Here is a 16,680-nt window from a genome sequence, read left to right as displayed (position 1 = left end):
CACGGGAAGGCTGGTATCAGGAGACTGTATACAGGAGGAGCAAAGATGGGAAGGAGGAAGAGTTACCCCAACACACCCACTACAGAGATCCCCGTGCCCAGGTACTCACAGTATACCCCATGATGGGGCTCCCAGGATGCTTTGGCATCTTCCACTGGATGCTGAAAGCTGTACAGTTCAGTGCCTCCAGCATGATATCAAGAGGCGGCCCCACCTTGCCTGCCCCAAAACAAAAGAGATGGTGTTAAAGCTCCACGCATCCCACCTTGAGTACACTTAACATGAGATATAAGAGTGTGTGCTTACAGATGGAGAGCATACTTAAAGATGATTTCACAGGCCAGAAATGCAGACATCTCTCCAGGAGGCCACACCTGTGGCAGCTGACTTCACCAGACCTCTACTGACCCCTCCCAAATCGGCAATGGGGGGGAAATCAGCCCAGCTATCGCCCACAGTCCCTTCTGTAACTCCTAATACCTCAAGGACCAGCAAAGGGAGATTCAGGGCAGCATAGACCAAGGCGCTTGGAATGTATTAAAGCAAGATAGTGAATTTTTTTTGGTTTACTCAGTAACATATATGTTTTATAGATATGTTATATAGATTCTGTTTATATAGCTTGTATATTTTTATTGCTGAATATTTCAAAAATGTGGTTTAGTATAAAATGAGGTTAAGAAATTTCAAATGTTTTACTGTATTCTTACCTTAAATAATTTTATGGTTATAAACAATAAATTTTATGTTTATAAAAACAACATATGCAGATTTCAAAGTTTAGAAAACAAAAACAAAAAATTCCATCATTCAGAAATGAGTCCTGCCAACATTTTTATATAGTATACCTCCTTTTGGTTACATGGAATTTTTTGAAATATATATATATATATATATATATATATACACACACACACACACACACACATACACACATATGTATATTTTTATTTATATAATGTATATATAATTTTAATTGTTTATTGTGTTCATTATATATAATATTCATATATATTCATATTATATATATTCAATATATATTCATATTATATATATTCAATATATATTCATAATATTCTTATTTGACTTAGTATATATAGTGTATATATATAAATATTAATATATATATAAACTGATAGTATGTATTTACTAATCAAAATAATTATTTTTATTTTTAGTGGCTGTTAACTCTTCCATATAATACATGTGCCATAATTTATAGTGTATCTCATTCCACTATTGTTAGACACAATTTATTTCTGATATTTTGCTATTTTAAATAATGCTCCATGAGGGCAGCAACTAGGTATGTCCTGTTCAGAGCACAGAGACTAATAAATGGAAGAGCTCAATAAACGTTCCTTTAGTGAACGAGTGTTCTTCAGTTTGATTTTCCACTTACTAATATGTCCTGATAATCTTTCTTTTTAGTGACTGTGTATAATTCTCCAGCATATCAGTTGGGATACTTTGTTTGCAATTCACAGAGATCTAATGTGTCTGTTTACTGGGCTACTGCTGGGGCCTTCCACCACCAATATTTTCAATAACAAAATCGAAGGCCTTTCTGGTGGACCAAGTGACAGAGGTTCAGTGTCATCAATTGGCAATAACTGCCATAGACACCTACCACTGCCACCAGTGCTGCCACTCAGGGATTTGATCTTCAACTATTCTCTGACTCTGCCTTGGTTCAAGATTTAAAGTCCCATCTGATTGGCCAAACTTATGTCATGTGACAAACATGTCATGTGACAAACATGTCATGTGACCAAGGGATCAGAGAGGAAAGATCAGTTTTTTCTGGTTTCCAAACTGGAAACGGACAGGATGAATGGAGTCTTGAAAATAGTTCTTCCACCAAGCCTATCCACTGTACAGGAGTTTCCCAAAGGAGGACAGGATCATAGGAAAAGAGTAGTGGGCGGTGGGATGGCCAAATACTCTGCTACGCAGAGCATGCACGGACATTAACTGTTACTCCAATAATTGGCATTTAGGTTGTTTCCAAAATTTCACTGTTAAAAATAAGGCTGAGAAGAACATCTGTGTGTGTGCCTTTTCATGCACAAAAGTCCAAGCATTTCTAGGATGGATATCTATTAAAAATTATGAGTATATGCATCTTAATTTTTAATAGCTACTGACTTGTTGCTCTCCAAAAAGGATTTAATAAATGAATCTTGAAGTACATTCAATTTTTTCATTTGGGTAAATTCTCAAGGCAGAATTTTTGTGTCTAAGACAGAATTTCTCAACCTCCACTCTACTGACATTTCAGGCTGTATACTTTTTCGTGCGGGCTGTCCTGTGTGTTGAAGGATGATGTTGAGACGCAGCCCTGGTCTCTGCCCACTAGATGCTAGTAGCACCCACCAACTGTAGTTGTGGAAACCAAAAACATCTCCAGACATTGTCAAATGCCCCATGGCAGGCAAAACTGACTCCGGCTGAAAACTGTTGATCCAGAGAATGAATGTTTTAAAGATTTTTATAAATGTAACCAAACTTACATCTAGAAAAGTAACCAATTTAGAAGCTTATGGAGGTGTATGAGAATGCCCAGTATAAGGAACACATCTTCACCAGATCTGAGTATTACTTTAAAATCGTTGCTACTTTGATAAGAAAGAAAAAGGAATATTTTAATATCTTCTTTGGCTATTTTTCTTCCTCCCTTCATGTGTTTTGTACATTTTTCAATTGGGTTAGTTTTTTTTTTTTTTTTTTCCACTGATTTAAAAGAGCTCTTAATATGTTAAAAGATCTGAGTCATTTACCTATACTTTTTCCTGTGTAGTTTTACATTTGGGTCCGGCTGTATAATTATTTATTACTGGGCAGTTTTATTGCTGAGTTGAGGTCTATGCTATCAAAATCTCAAAGGAAGCTGGGAATGGAGGAAAAGATAGTGGAAATGATTTACAGAACCCTCACAGACCACAGAATAACCAGTAAGCACAATCTCATCCTAGGTCCTAGGAATAGCACTACTCTCTTCATTTTGGGAAAAATTACAACTTATCAAGTTGGGCTACTTGGGTCAGTAAGTGGGAAACCAGTCCTTGTATCCCTTGTGGACCTGTTCAGTACAGAAAACAGAAAACTCTCTAGGTATTTTAAGCAGAAAGGTGGTTACAAAATTGGTGGCAAGACTAGGGGACTGGAATTCAGGAGTCTCCATTAGCTCTATTTTATAAATATGTAAATAAATAGGTGAGAAAGAGAGAGAGATAATAGGTAGATAGAGGATAACTAGCTAATTCGCTATTGCAGTGATTCAAAACCAAGAAACCCCAGCCTTCACACTCGATCCTGCCATTCCTACCATTACAATTGCCTCCAGACACACACGAAAGTGGTGGTGCACCTTGGAATGATGAGTTGTCATGTTTTGATGGCCTTGCTTGGCAGGAGGAACAGCAGCCGGAAAGTGGCCTCCCTCCCATTCCTGCCTCTGTAAGTCCTAAGAGTGCATCTAATTGGTGGGACCTAATTTACATCCAGAATACTGACTGCAAGGCAGTCTGGGAAATGTTTTTATTTCTCCAGCCTTTGCATTACAGTAATGGCACCTAGAAGGAGGGTAAAATGGATGTTGTTGAACAAGCCAATCCACAGTATCCATGACATGCTGGTACCGTGAAAAGCCTGAATTCTAATATACTATCCCCTTTATGTTCATATTCTCTAAGAAAGTATTCAAATCAAGCCCTGCTGGAACACAGCTAGATATGACTTCTATTTTTATCGGCATATTCTTTCATTTATTCAATCTTTCACACACCTAACATATATTTATCGAGCTCCTATATGTTATCAGGCACTGGCTTAGTCGGTGAGGCTACCTTAATAATGAAGAGACACAGGGGACCACCAACAAGTTAGCAGGACATTACAATTGGGTGTGAGGAACATAGAGGGAAGGATGGAGCACTTTGGTGGCACATAGCAAGGACACACCTGACTCCACCTGGCAGACTAATAAGAATGCGACAAAGTGGGGATGGAGAAGTGTCCCAAGCAGAGGGAGCAGTATACACTCTTCCTCAAGGAGTCGGGGGAAGCACCACATAACAGAGCGCCATGGTTGAGTAGATGTGGGTGGGGTGGTGAGTGAGAAACATGAAAGCTCCAAGGATTCTGCCTTGGGCAGCGCAGGGGAGGGGTGTGTGTCATTCACTCATCTAGGATCACAAAGGCAGCTTTGACTGCTGCTGATGTAGGAGGTGTGGTCATCGGCAGCTAGTGAGTGAGAGGTGGCCAGGTCAGACATTTGGGCCAAACACCAAAACTATCTCAGATGAATCGAATGGTTAAAGATGGGAAATCAAATGGTAAAGATGGAAAAGAATTGAATTTTAAAATCAGATACTTTTTTTTTTGAAGATAAACCTTTCTAAGCTTAAAAGTGCTAAAGAAAATAAATCAAAAGTGATGGATCCACGTCATAAAACTTGATTATGCTCTTCAAAGATTACAAAAGAAAAACTAAAAGCAACAGATCAAAAGGTAAATAATTGCAGCAAAATGCAGGCCAAGGGATACCTTTATTATAAAACTCATACATACTGAGAAAAAACATATTCAGGCCCTAATAAATAAAATATGAAGAGACAACTCCCATAAGAGAAAATATAGCTGATAAATACACATGGCAAAATATTCAAATTTGCTAGTTATCAAATAAATACAACTTCTTAAAATTGAGATGTCATTTTCACCTATTAAATTAGCCAAAAATGTTTAAGTGATAGTAACTAATGCTGACAAGAGTACATAAATGTGCTAGTCTCAAAAAATTACTTATGGCAGAGTGAATGAGCGCAGGCATTTTGGAAGACAATTTGGCAAAATGCAGTAATATCCAGAGCCACAAGTGTGTTCCTTCCCTTGGACTCTCAGAGGTGGGATTACAGTCTGTCATGAGGAAAGAATCTTAAAAGAAGAGAAGGCTGCTCGCATGAAGATGTTCTTCAGAGGATCTCTTGTGATACGGAAAGACCATAAACAATCTAAATATTTAGAAACAGGGCAAAAGTCAAGTCAATAATAGTACATTACCAAGATGGACTGTTATACATACATCAGAAATGAGATTTGACTAAACACGTTACGGTTTCTTAGGATCTGGAACAGGGAAAGGACATAGTGGGAAAATGAGTGAAATCCAAATAGTCAGTAGTTTATTTGATAATATTGTACTATTACTAGTTAGTACTAGCATTAGTTAATTTTTTAGATTCGACAAATGTACCACGGTTATATAATATGTTAACATGAGGAGAAACTGAGTAAAAGATAGACAGGAATTCTATTATTTTTGCAACTCTCTATAAATCTAAGTTAGTTTCAAAATTAAAAGTTTATTTTAAGAATGAGGCTTGTATCACTCTGTAGCAACAATTAGGATGTAGTGTTAAATAAAAAGTATACCCAATTGCCATCAATACTGTTATTAGAGTCATACGAAATACTCATTTGTAAAATAACTGGAAGGTAAGAGTAAAAGGCTAATTGTTACATTAAGGTAGTTGAGATTAAGGATGATTTTATTTCCTGTTTTCTTCTATTTAGTAAGCTTTACAGGATGTTATTATATTGTTTTTCATAATTTGAAAAAATTACCTGGAAAAGTATTTTTATATTCAAAGACCAAATGTTGCATGGGCGCCAGTATGACCAGGCTCCTTCAGAGCTAAAGGAAATCTACAAAATAACGCTTCATGAAGCATCTGTACTAGTTTTTACCAGTCAGTTTAGGGGAGGCTGCGTTGTCTCATGTTTGTTGTCTGTCTCTCAATTTAACAGTAAGGTTAAAAATAGTTTGTAATTAATGAAGCAGATTTACTAGCTCTTAACCAAAGGTAATGTACCTGCATAAAATAATATGCCCGTATCACAAGTCAACTATCACAGTAAAATGAAGGTGTCCAGGAAAAGAGGCTATTGCTGCCGAAAACAATGCCACACAGATTTGTCAATCAACAGTGACTGAAGCACTAATGGGGGGACCTGATATTATAAAGGACACAGAACAGGCACTCTCTTGCTCCGCCCTACTTTGGTGGCTGGCCATAATCTAGAACAGTATTTCTCCCAATTTTTTGCTCCCTATGCCCTCAATTCTCGGACAGTTCTGATTCTAAATTACATCTCACAATTATGTCCCTTTGGATGTAACTGTGTCCAAGGGGGCATCAACATGGGGCCTCACAGGACATGAAGGCCTAGAGGATGGCCCAGCCAGATCTCACGATGTGTAGGGGAGGAGAGATGGGGTCATGACCATGGCCCTGTCCTCAAATCTTCATGAAGATTCTAAACTAGAGCTGGTAAGGAAGTCAGTGCTCTGAGCATGCTGCCTTTATAGTATACTCATTCCGGTGTCCTTGAATACTGACTGGAAGATTTTCTTTTCCCTTTCTCAAAATAACTAACATATAATGCTATAATTATTATTATTATTTGAATTTGCAAATCTTTTCTAAAAAGAAATAAAATGGGACAAAACTTTTGCAAACCATATATTTGATAAGAGGTTAATATCCAAAGTATATAAGGAACTCATACAACTCAATAGCAAAAAAAAATAATATGGGGCTTCCCTGGTGGCACAGTGGTTGAGAATCTGCCTGCCAATGCAGGGGACGTGGGTTCGAGCCCTGGTCTGGGAAGATCCCACATGCCGCGGAGCAACTAGGCCCGTGAGCCACAATTACTGAGCCTGCGCGTCTGGAGCCTGTGCTCCGCAACAAGAGAGGCCGCGATAGTGAGAGGCCCGGGCACCGTGATGAAGAGTGGCCCCCACTTGCCGCAGCTAGAGAAAGCCCTCGCACAGAAACGAAGACCCAACACAGCCATAAATAAATAAATAAATAAATAAATAAATAAATAAATAAATAAAAATTGTATAACTTAAAAAAAAAAACAGATGTATAAAAAAAAACAAACAAATAATATGATTAAAAAATGGACAAAGAACATGAATAGACATCTTTCCAAAGAAGATGTACAAATAAATAGCTAACAGATATATGAAAAGGTGCTCAACATCACAAATCAGGGGAATGCAAATCAAAACCACAAGGAAATATTACCTCACACCTGCGAGAATGGCTATTATCAAAAAGACAAGAAATAACAAGGATTGGCAAGGATGTGGAGAAAAGGGAACCTTTGTGCACTGTTGGTGGGAATGTTAATTGGTACAGCCACTATGGAGAACAGTCTGGAGGTTACTCAAATAATTAGAAATAGAACTACTATGTGATCCAGCTATCCCACTTCTGGACAGTTATCTTTATCTGAAGGAAATGAAAACAGGATCTCAAAGAGATATCTGTACTCCCATGTTCATTGCAGCATTATTAACAATAGCCAAGACATGGAAACAACTAAGTGTCCATTGATGGATGAATAAAGAATATGTGGTAGATATAGATATAGATATATACACACATACATACAATGGAATATTATTCAACCATAAAAAAGGAAATCCTGCCATTTGTGATGACATGGGTGAAACTTAAGGGCATTAAACTAAGTGAAATAAGTCAGACAGAGAAAAGCAAATACCATATTATATCACTTATATGTGAAATACAAAAAAAGCAAAACATAATAAAAACAGAGAGTAGATTGGTGGTTGCCAGGGGTGGGAGAAGGTGAAAAGGTAGGGGGTGGGCAGGGAGAGTGGGTGAAGGTGGTCAAAGCATACAAAGTTTCAGTTATAAATTGAATAAGTAAGTTCTGGAGATCTAAGGTACAGCAAGACGACTATAGTTAATAGTACTTGAAAGTTGCTAAGACAGTAAATTTTAAATGTTCTCACCACACACACACACAAAAATGCTAACTATGTGAGTGATGGATGTGTCAACTAACCTTACTGTGGTAATCATTTCTCTCTATATATATCAAATCACCACATTGTACACCTTAAACTTACACAATGTTGTATGTCAATTATATCTCAATAAAGCTGGAAATAAATAAATAAATGTATGTATGTATGTTGGGGGACGGGATAAAATATAGCTGAAACGCCATTCTCCATTCCTCTCTTCCAGAGGTAACAACCATTTGGTGTTACATGTCCTATCCCCATGTGAGTCTGTGTACTCTGATTTTATCTGCACATTTCTTATTTAATATTTTTACTGGAAATAACCTAATTGTCCATTGGTAAAGGAAGGGATAAACTGGTTTATTCATACAATGTATCAGTATCTTTTCTACTTGAACATTTATTCCTTTAAAAAGAAAAAGAGATCTGAGAAAAAAGAGAGAGAGAATGAGAGAGAGAGAGAAGAAAACTTTTGTGTATTTTAAAGCACTATTCAAGTATTAGCCAGCTTCTGATCTTCCCCTCACTGCTGGCTTAGCAACCATCATTCTTTGGTTTCTAAATACATTGTCACTTGCCCATGGGCATTTCAGTTTCCAAAATTTCATCACTGCCATCTGCTGGTCCTTTTGTCCTGCTGGTTAATGCTCTTTGCCCCAGCTGACAAGCATTTTAGTGGAATTTTTTAGGGACCAGTAGTAAATATGTTTGTTCAACCCACCACATGTCACCAGAAATCAACTGATCCTCATAAAAGTATAGGATAGAGGAAGGAGACATTATTCCCACTTTACAGATGAAGAAACTGAGGTCTAGAGTCTACTGATGTAAGATCTTATCAACGGGGCAGGAGATAGAAACAGTGAGTAGTAACAAAGAAGAGATGATCTTCTTCTCTCCACCCCTTAAAGTTTGTGTTCTTGGTGATTCTGCCGAATGTCCTCTTCTCAGCTCCACTACACTCTCTTCCTGGGTGCTCTCATCCCTGCCAGTCATTACCACATATACGCTGGTGGGCTCCCCCCGCCCCCCACCCCGTCCATTTCCCCAGCCCAGCCCTCTCTTCCAGAGGGCAGGCCTATGTACCCAACTGCCAAGTGGACCCAGATGTCACACGGGCCTCTCAAATTCAACAGGCCAAGAGTGAATTCATCATCTTTCTCTTTAACCTGAGCCCCTCCAGTAATCCCTGTTCTGGTAAATGGTATCATCATCCACCATGACGTCCAGAAACCTGGAAGTCACCCTCGGCATCAAATTGATCACATGGAGTCCATTCTCTCCTATTCATGGAGGCCTCAGAATCCTCCTCGACCCAGTGCCTGGGGCAGCGCCGCCAACTGTTCGGAGCTGTGCTCGCAACGGAACTCATTGGCCATTTGTCAAGACTTCCCCCAAGGTTTCTCTGGCCTTTCCAGATTCTAAGGGATATAGTTTCCCTCCCACAGTGCCCTCAGCCTGCGCCCTCCTCGGAAGAATGTGTGTTGTTAGTAAACTAAATGGAACTTTTTTCAGCAAAGCAGTTGAAGGCCATAGGATTGGTGACTCTAAATCGTATGAGTAGGAGGGGCGTGTGAAGGGCCATCTGGTTGGAAGGAGGCATCAGAGGCCTTGTCCTATGGCACATTTGCATCGCGAGCACAGCATTTTTCCCTTTCTGTGTTTGTCTGGGGTGTCCTTGAAGGAAAGGCAGGTCTCCAGCTGGGGGCCGTCTGAAGCTGTATTTGCAGGGCAAGCACAATATTTATACAGACATTGTATGATTATTGGAGTATCCATAGAGCGGGCAAGCTGAAGGCAGGAGCAAACCACCCAGTAGGGCCCCTCTGAGCTGGAGATAGATTCCAGACAGGCGGTGGCAGACCTGGAAAGGCCAGAGAAACCAGCTGGGAAGTCTTGAGGCTTGGCCTGGTATCAGCTTTGGAGATAAAGAGATATCGGAGTGTAGTCCCAACCAAATGAACCAAGCAAACTATTTCTCTCAATCTCTTCCAGCTAGGGAATGAAAGATTAGGAGTGAAACTAGAGAGACTTTCCTCACATCTCTACAACCTCTGAGTCATCAGGAGAAAGTCCAGTCATTTGACAGGGCAAGTCGAGCCCAAGTTACTCTCTCTAAACACTCTTAAGGAAGCAAAAAAATGTTGATAATGGTTATAACACTGAGGTCTTCTGGGATTTTATCTATTATGACATAAAAACATATTAGTACTTCCTCAATATTAAAAAAAAAAATCAAAGTGGTAGTCCACTTACATGTGGACCAAACAAGATTTAAGCAGTTAAATACAAAAATAACTCATATTTAAGCAACTATGGTTAGAATGTTGGATTATATATTATGCAATAAAAAACTAGTTTTGAAGAACTGTAGCGTTTAAAACTAGTATAATGCATTTATACAATCTATCCTGAAGCTGTGTTCTTATAAGCTAAAAGCCATACTTCTTAAGAGGTAAATAAATAAAAAGTGTGTTTCTTTGCCATGAGGGAGCTGTATTCTTGGGCTTTCTTCTTTGGAGGGCTTTCAAAACCGTGTTTTTGCATTAGAAACTTCTGAATGATTAAGTCAATTTCTTATGGTAATTTTATTTCATAAAATACTTCAACTTCCTGTGTAAAATTCATCTCCGATTCAATTAGCTTTGTAATCCAATTCATAAAAACACTCCAAGATGCAAACAAAAATGTCATCGTGACAGACATACATTGCTCGCTTTTTAGTTATTTGATTTTCATGGAATGAACAGAGTTATATTCACTGATGCAATGGAAAATGCCCAGACTAACTAAAAATAATCAGGAAATTCTGAATAGGAAAAAAACCTTATTTCCATCTTTTTGAAGCTTTCTCCAACTAATATTACTAAAGCAGCACTATGAATATGTAACCAGAATCTGCCACTAGAGCCACTTCCAAGGTGATGCCTTCAAGGCACTAGTAAAAATGTGGGTTTAAGACACAGAACAGCATTTGTTCTAGTTACCTAGGGATTCAGGAAATCTCAGACACTGAGGAGCAGCATGAAATGTCTTCCAGAGCCCTCCCGGCTTCTTCTAGTGGGCGGTTTATGGTTCACATCACAATCATGCTTCCCTCTGAAATCCACCGTTCCAGCATGTAATTCCACAATCCACCACTCCAGAGTACAAGTCCAGGGAGTAATGCATCTTTCCAGAACGTAATCCACCCTTGCGCAGTGCCTCCATTTACTCGTTTGCTAACCAATGGGCTGGATTCTATGATTTCTAATGTCCCTCCTACTCTGACATCCATACTTCCCTGAATAGCACACGGGGAAGCATCCACAGAACACTAAAGGTGACAGGGAAGAGAATCACTCAGAGCGGTTCCTGGCACAATTAGACCCAGACAAACATGGGCCCTGATTTAGAAGACCCAGTTCGGATCCTCCTTTGGCCACACCATGCCCCTTGGCTGGAGTGTGTGTCCCAGGCCAGGAGGACATGCCCAGAAGAGCCTGGGCCCCCTCCACTTGTGGACCACTCCCTGAGCACACAAGACCCTGGGTTCCCTGCCCGGATAGTCCTGAGCCTGCTTCCTGGTCCTCAGTGGCCTCTTCCCTGGGTCTGTCCTTCTGAGGGGGACCTGTGCTGCCGGTGTGTGCACCCTCAGTGATGGGGTGGCCAATGGGTCGCTGTTTGCCAGCACGGGCAGTGGACGGAGCTGGGTTGTTGGTTGCGGTGTCCACGTGTGTGCACGGGCGCACCCTCCGGGGAGGGACAGAGCAAGAGGAACAGCAGACCGGGCCTCAGGGACCAGGCCTGTCCACACTGCCTCTTTCAAAGTGGAAATTCAGGGAGTCTGAAAAATCTAAATTTGAACCTGGTCTTCCAGGTCATTATGAAAGTATATTTGTCAAGGCAGAAGGAGAGAAAATCTTGCATCTAACTGTTTATTTTGTGAATGAGTTGTAAGTTTTTACAGGTGGTATGTAGGTGTCCATTTGAACTCTTGCTCTGGATGCACTAGCATTAGGGGCAGGCCCAGCTCAAGCATCACGCAGCTTCATAAACTGGGCTCAGCTGGGTTGTGAGGGGATCTTGCAGAGGAGTCCTTCCGGCCCAGCTGCGGACTTCCAGCCAAGGGAAATCTAGCTGAGAGCCTCTAACAGCAGTTCCTGTTAACAGTCAGCAAGCCAAACAAAGCACACATGCCAGAAATGGAGAAGGATGCTGGACACAGTGGTAGGATCAGAGAGCTGGCAACCTACTGGAGTAAAAATTAGACGATGGACTTCTAGGCCCCGCTCTCCCCTAACTCCAGGTGTGTTAGAGAGGGTTAAGGCCAAAACCAGCTTTTGAGTGCCTACTGTGCGCGACCACACCTTGTGACTCTTTGCTTTCACTGGTGCAGGCTCACTCTGACCACATCATCCAAAAAAGCAAGCAGGAAGGCTGAGTATCCACTCACCAGCCTCCTGTTGCCACACACACGTGCACACGCATGCACATAATAATGATTCATTATTAACAATGATTAAATGCTAAGATCATTTAACACGGGAGAGGGACAAAGAGACTTAGACTGTGAAACTTGACAAAAGCATCTGGACAAGAATATAGAGCAGAAGATTTTAAGCTAGAAGGGAGTTCCAAATTCATCTAATCCAGCGGTTCTCCGACGTTTGGGAGCATCCGAATCACCTGACAGGCTGGAATAACAGATTGCTGGCCCCGCCTGGAATTTCTGATTAAGGAGGTAAGGGATGGGGCCCAAGAATCTGCATTTCTAACATGCTCCCAGGGCACGCTGATGCTGTTAGTTCCTAAACCACAGGGTGAGAACCACTGGTTTGGCCTACCCTCTGATTTTAATGATGTGGAAATTAAAACTCAGAGCAGCCAAGCGCCGTGTGAGATCTCAGCAGCTAGTGAAAAACTGACACTAAGGCCTTGATTTGTTCAGTCCCTAGCCAGCAGCTTTGGAGCTTCTGGCATGTACCTCCAAATTTCACGAAGCTGTAGAGGCTTTCAGTTGGACGCTGGCCTCCTCTCAGGTTGTACCAGTAACTCTCAACCCTTTTTGTTGCTTCAACGTAATCACATTCCCCTTAGAGGACATCTCAATGGTGGTAGTTTAGGGAGGATGCCCATATGGGGTATTTCAAAATCTCTAAATGTCTGGGTCAAGGACACTGATGCACAGAGTCTGAAGAAGCTCCCCAGGTGGTCCTGATGTACACCTGCCCCTGGATGAGCCCTAGTGTGAGTCCCATTCTTCCAGGTGGTCTCATCCATTCCCACAGTATCTCCAAGCACCTGCCCAGTGTATCTTTTCAAGTAAGCCCTGCATATCTAACTAAGCATCTCAGCCTTGATGGCTCACAGACACCTCAAACTCCAAATGTTCTAGATTAAAAGCATCTTCAGTCTCCAAATCTCCTCTCCCATGTTCCCCACAGTCCAAAAATCTGGGAGCATCTTTAACTGCTCCCTCTCTCTTATGTTCCAGATACAACACCACCCACCATGCTGCCCCCAATAGCCCACAGAACGTAAGCTCCATGAGGGCCAGGTCTTTTGTGGTCATCCTTTATCCTTGGCACCTATAGTAGTCTCTAGAACATAATAGGCGTTACAGAAATACTTGCTGTCTGATTGACTAAATGACTGACTGAATAAATCCACATCTTCCTTCTATTGCTACTGCCATGACCTTAGTTCAGCCTCCTAGCAAACTGTACTAACATCCCCAAAGTAGCCACAAACCTGAATTTGCTCTCCCAGGTACCCAAGTTACCACAAGGACTGCTAGAAAAAAGAAATCATGGTGGCAAGAATGGGTCACCTCTCCATCACTAGATCTCTGGTTGAGACCAGAGGCCATTTGCTCCAGGTCAGAGACCCACTGAGACCTGTGGGTCATTCCCAATTTCAGGTCTACAGAGATAGACCTCAGCTAGAGATACAGATACCCCTAAGCAGCAGGGGTCTGCTGCAGGAAACATGGTCATCTTTCCAAAGACGGTAGGGAAGTGAAACAGGAGGGAAGGGGGCAGGGCACAACCTCTAAAAGAATGACATGCGCATAGGACATGACAAAACTGGTTAGAACCAACTAGGCCCAAGATGGCAAAAGGTTCAACCTTCAGTAGATCTTGAGCCTCATTATATGCTCATCGTAATACATTAGCATCTAAATGACACACCCATAGGCACCATGACAGTTCCGAGGGCCACTACACAAGGTCAAAAAGTGGGTGGTGGCCCAATTCCTGGAAATCTCACTCCTTTCGCAAAATAGTTGGAATAATCCTCCTACTCACTAGCCTATGAAATTACGCAGCCGATAAAAACTAACCACCCTGGGGGAGCTTCAAGATGGCAGAGGAGTAAGACGTGGAGATCACCTTCCTCCCAACAAATACATCAGAAATACATCTACACATGTAACAACTCCTACAGAACACCTACTGAACGCTAGCAGAAGACCTCAGACTTCCCAAAAGGCAAGAAACTCCCCACATACCTGGCCATGTGGCTGACAGGGTGGGAGAGCCGAGTGCAGGACATTGGTCCACCAGAGACCTTCTGAGGTGGGAGAGCTTCTGAGGTGGGAGAGCCGAGTTCAGGACATTGGTCCACCAGAGACCTCCCAGCCCCATGTAATATCAAATGGCAAAAGCTCTCCCAGAGATCTCCATCTCAATGCTAAGACCCAGCTCCAGTCAACGACCAGCAGGCTACAGTGCTGGACACCCTATACCAAACAACCAGCAAGACAGGAACACAACCCCACCCATTAGCAGAGAGGCTGCCTAAAATCATAATAAGTTCACAGACACCCCAAAACACACCACCAGACATAGTCCTGCCCACCAGAAAGACAAGATCCAGCCTCATCCACCAGAACACAGGCACCAGTTACCTCCACTAGGAAGCCTGGGCTTCCTACACAGCCCAGCTTTCCAACAAGTGCTAAAGAAACTTCTCAAGGCAGGAAACACAAGAAAAGGAAAAGACCTACAAAAAGAAACCCAAAACAATTAAGGAAATGGTAATAGGAACATAACATATCGATAATTACCTTAAATGTAAGTGGATTAAATGCTCCAACCAGAAGACATAGACTGGCTGAATGGATACAAAAACAGACCCATATATGTGCTGTTTGCAAGAGACCCACTTCAAACCTAAGAACACATACAGACTGAAAGTGAGGGGATGGAAAAAGATATTCCATGCAAATGGAAATCAAAAGAAAGGTGGAGTAGCAATTCTCATATCAGACAAAATAGACTTTAAAATAAAGATTATTACAAGAGACAAAGAAGGACACTAAATAATGATCAAGGGATCGATCCAAGAAGAAGATATAACAATTGTAGACATTTATGCACCCAACATAGGAGCACCTCAATTACATAAGGCAAATGCTAACAGCCATAAAAGGGGAAATCAACAGCAACAAAATCATAGTAGGGGACTTTAACACCCCACTTTCACCAATGGACAGGTCATCCAAACAGAAAATTAACAAGGAAACACAAGCTTTAAATGATACATTAAACAAGATGTGCTTAATTGATATTTATAGGACATTCCATCCAAAAACAACAGAAGACACTTTCTTCTCAAGTGCTCATGGAGCATTCTCCAGGATAGATCATATCTTGGGTCACAAATCAAGCCTTGGGAAATTTAAGAAAATTGAAATCACATTAAGTATCTTTTCCGACCATAACGCTATGAGACTAGATATCAATTACAGTAAAAAATCTGTAAAAAATACAAACACATGTAGGTTAAACAATACACTACTAAATAACCAAGAGATCACTGAAGAAATCAAAGAGGAAATCAAAAAATACCGAGAAACAAATGACAATTAAAACACGACGACCCAAAACCTATGGGATGCAGCAAAAGCAGTTCTAAGAGGGAAGTTTATAGCAATACAATCTTACCTCAAGAAACAAGAAGCATCTCAAATAAACAATCTAACCTTACACCTAAAGCAATTAGAGAAAGAAGAACAAAAAAACCCCAAAGTTAGCAGAAGGAAAGAAATCATAAAGATCAGATCAGAAAAAAATGAAAAAGGAGATTGGTTCAAGATGGCAGAGTGGAACGACCTGCTCTCACTCCCTCTTGTGATAGCACCGGAATCACAATTAACTGCTAAACAATCATCGAGAGGAAGACACTGGAACTCACCAAAAAAGATACCCCACATCCAAAGACAAAGGAGAAGCCACAATGAGATGGTAGGAGGGGCGCAATCACAATAAAATCAAATCTGATAACTGCTGGGTGGGTGACTCACAAACTGGAGAACAATTATACCATAGAAGTACACCCACTGGAGTGAAGGTTCTGAGCCCCAGGTCAGGCGTCCCAACCTGGGGGTCCAGCAACGGGAGGAGGAATTCCTAGAGAATCAGACTTTGAAGGCTAGCAGGATTTGATTGCAGGACTTCGACAGGACCAGGGGAAACAAAGACTCCACTCTTGGAGGACACACACAAGGTAGTGTGCACATCGGGACCCAGGGGAAGGAGCAGTGACCCCACAGGAGACTGAACCAGACCTACATGCTAGCGTTGGAGGGTCTCCTTCAGAGGCAGGGGGTGGCTGGGTCTCACTGTGAGGACAAGGACACTGGCAGCAGAAGTTCTGGGAAGTACACCTTGGTGTGAGCCCTACCACAGTCTGCCATTAGCCATACCAAAGAGCCCAGGAAGGCTCAGTGTTGGGTCGCCTCAGGCCAAACAACCAACAGGGAGGGAACCCAGGCCCAGCCATCAGCAGACAAGCAGATTAAAGTTTTACTGAGCTTTGCCCACCAGAGCAACACCCAGCTC

The 16,680-nt window shown here is 41.5% G+C and overlaps 1 protein-coding gene across 1 annotated transcript in view; it reads right to left on the bottom strand.

Moving 5' to 3' along the window:
* Positions 1-16,680, bottom strand: part of EGFLAM (EGF like, fibronectin type III and laminin G domains) — a 167,434-nt gene that overhangs the window by 118,023 nt on the left and 32,731 nt on the right. Inside the window, exon 2 of the mRNA XM_059916264.1 lies at positions 110-219. Within this exon, the coding sequence (XP_059772247.1) occupies positions 110-219 (110 nt within the window). The remainder of the gene's footprint in view (positions 1-109; positions 220-16,680) is intronic.

The sequence above is a fragment of the Balaenoptera ricei genome, chromosome 3, assembly GCF_028023285.1.
Source record: "Balaenoptera ricei isolate mBalRic1 chromosome 3, mBalRic1.hap2, whole genome shotgun sequence".
Classification (NCBI taxonomy): domain Eukaryota; kingdom Metazoa; phylum Chordata; class Mammalia; order Artiodactyla; family Balaenopteridae; genus Balaenoptera; species Balaenoptera ricei.
This window is presented reverse-complemented; position numbering and strand designations above follow the sequence as displayed.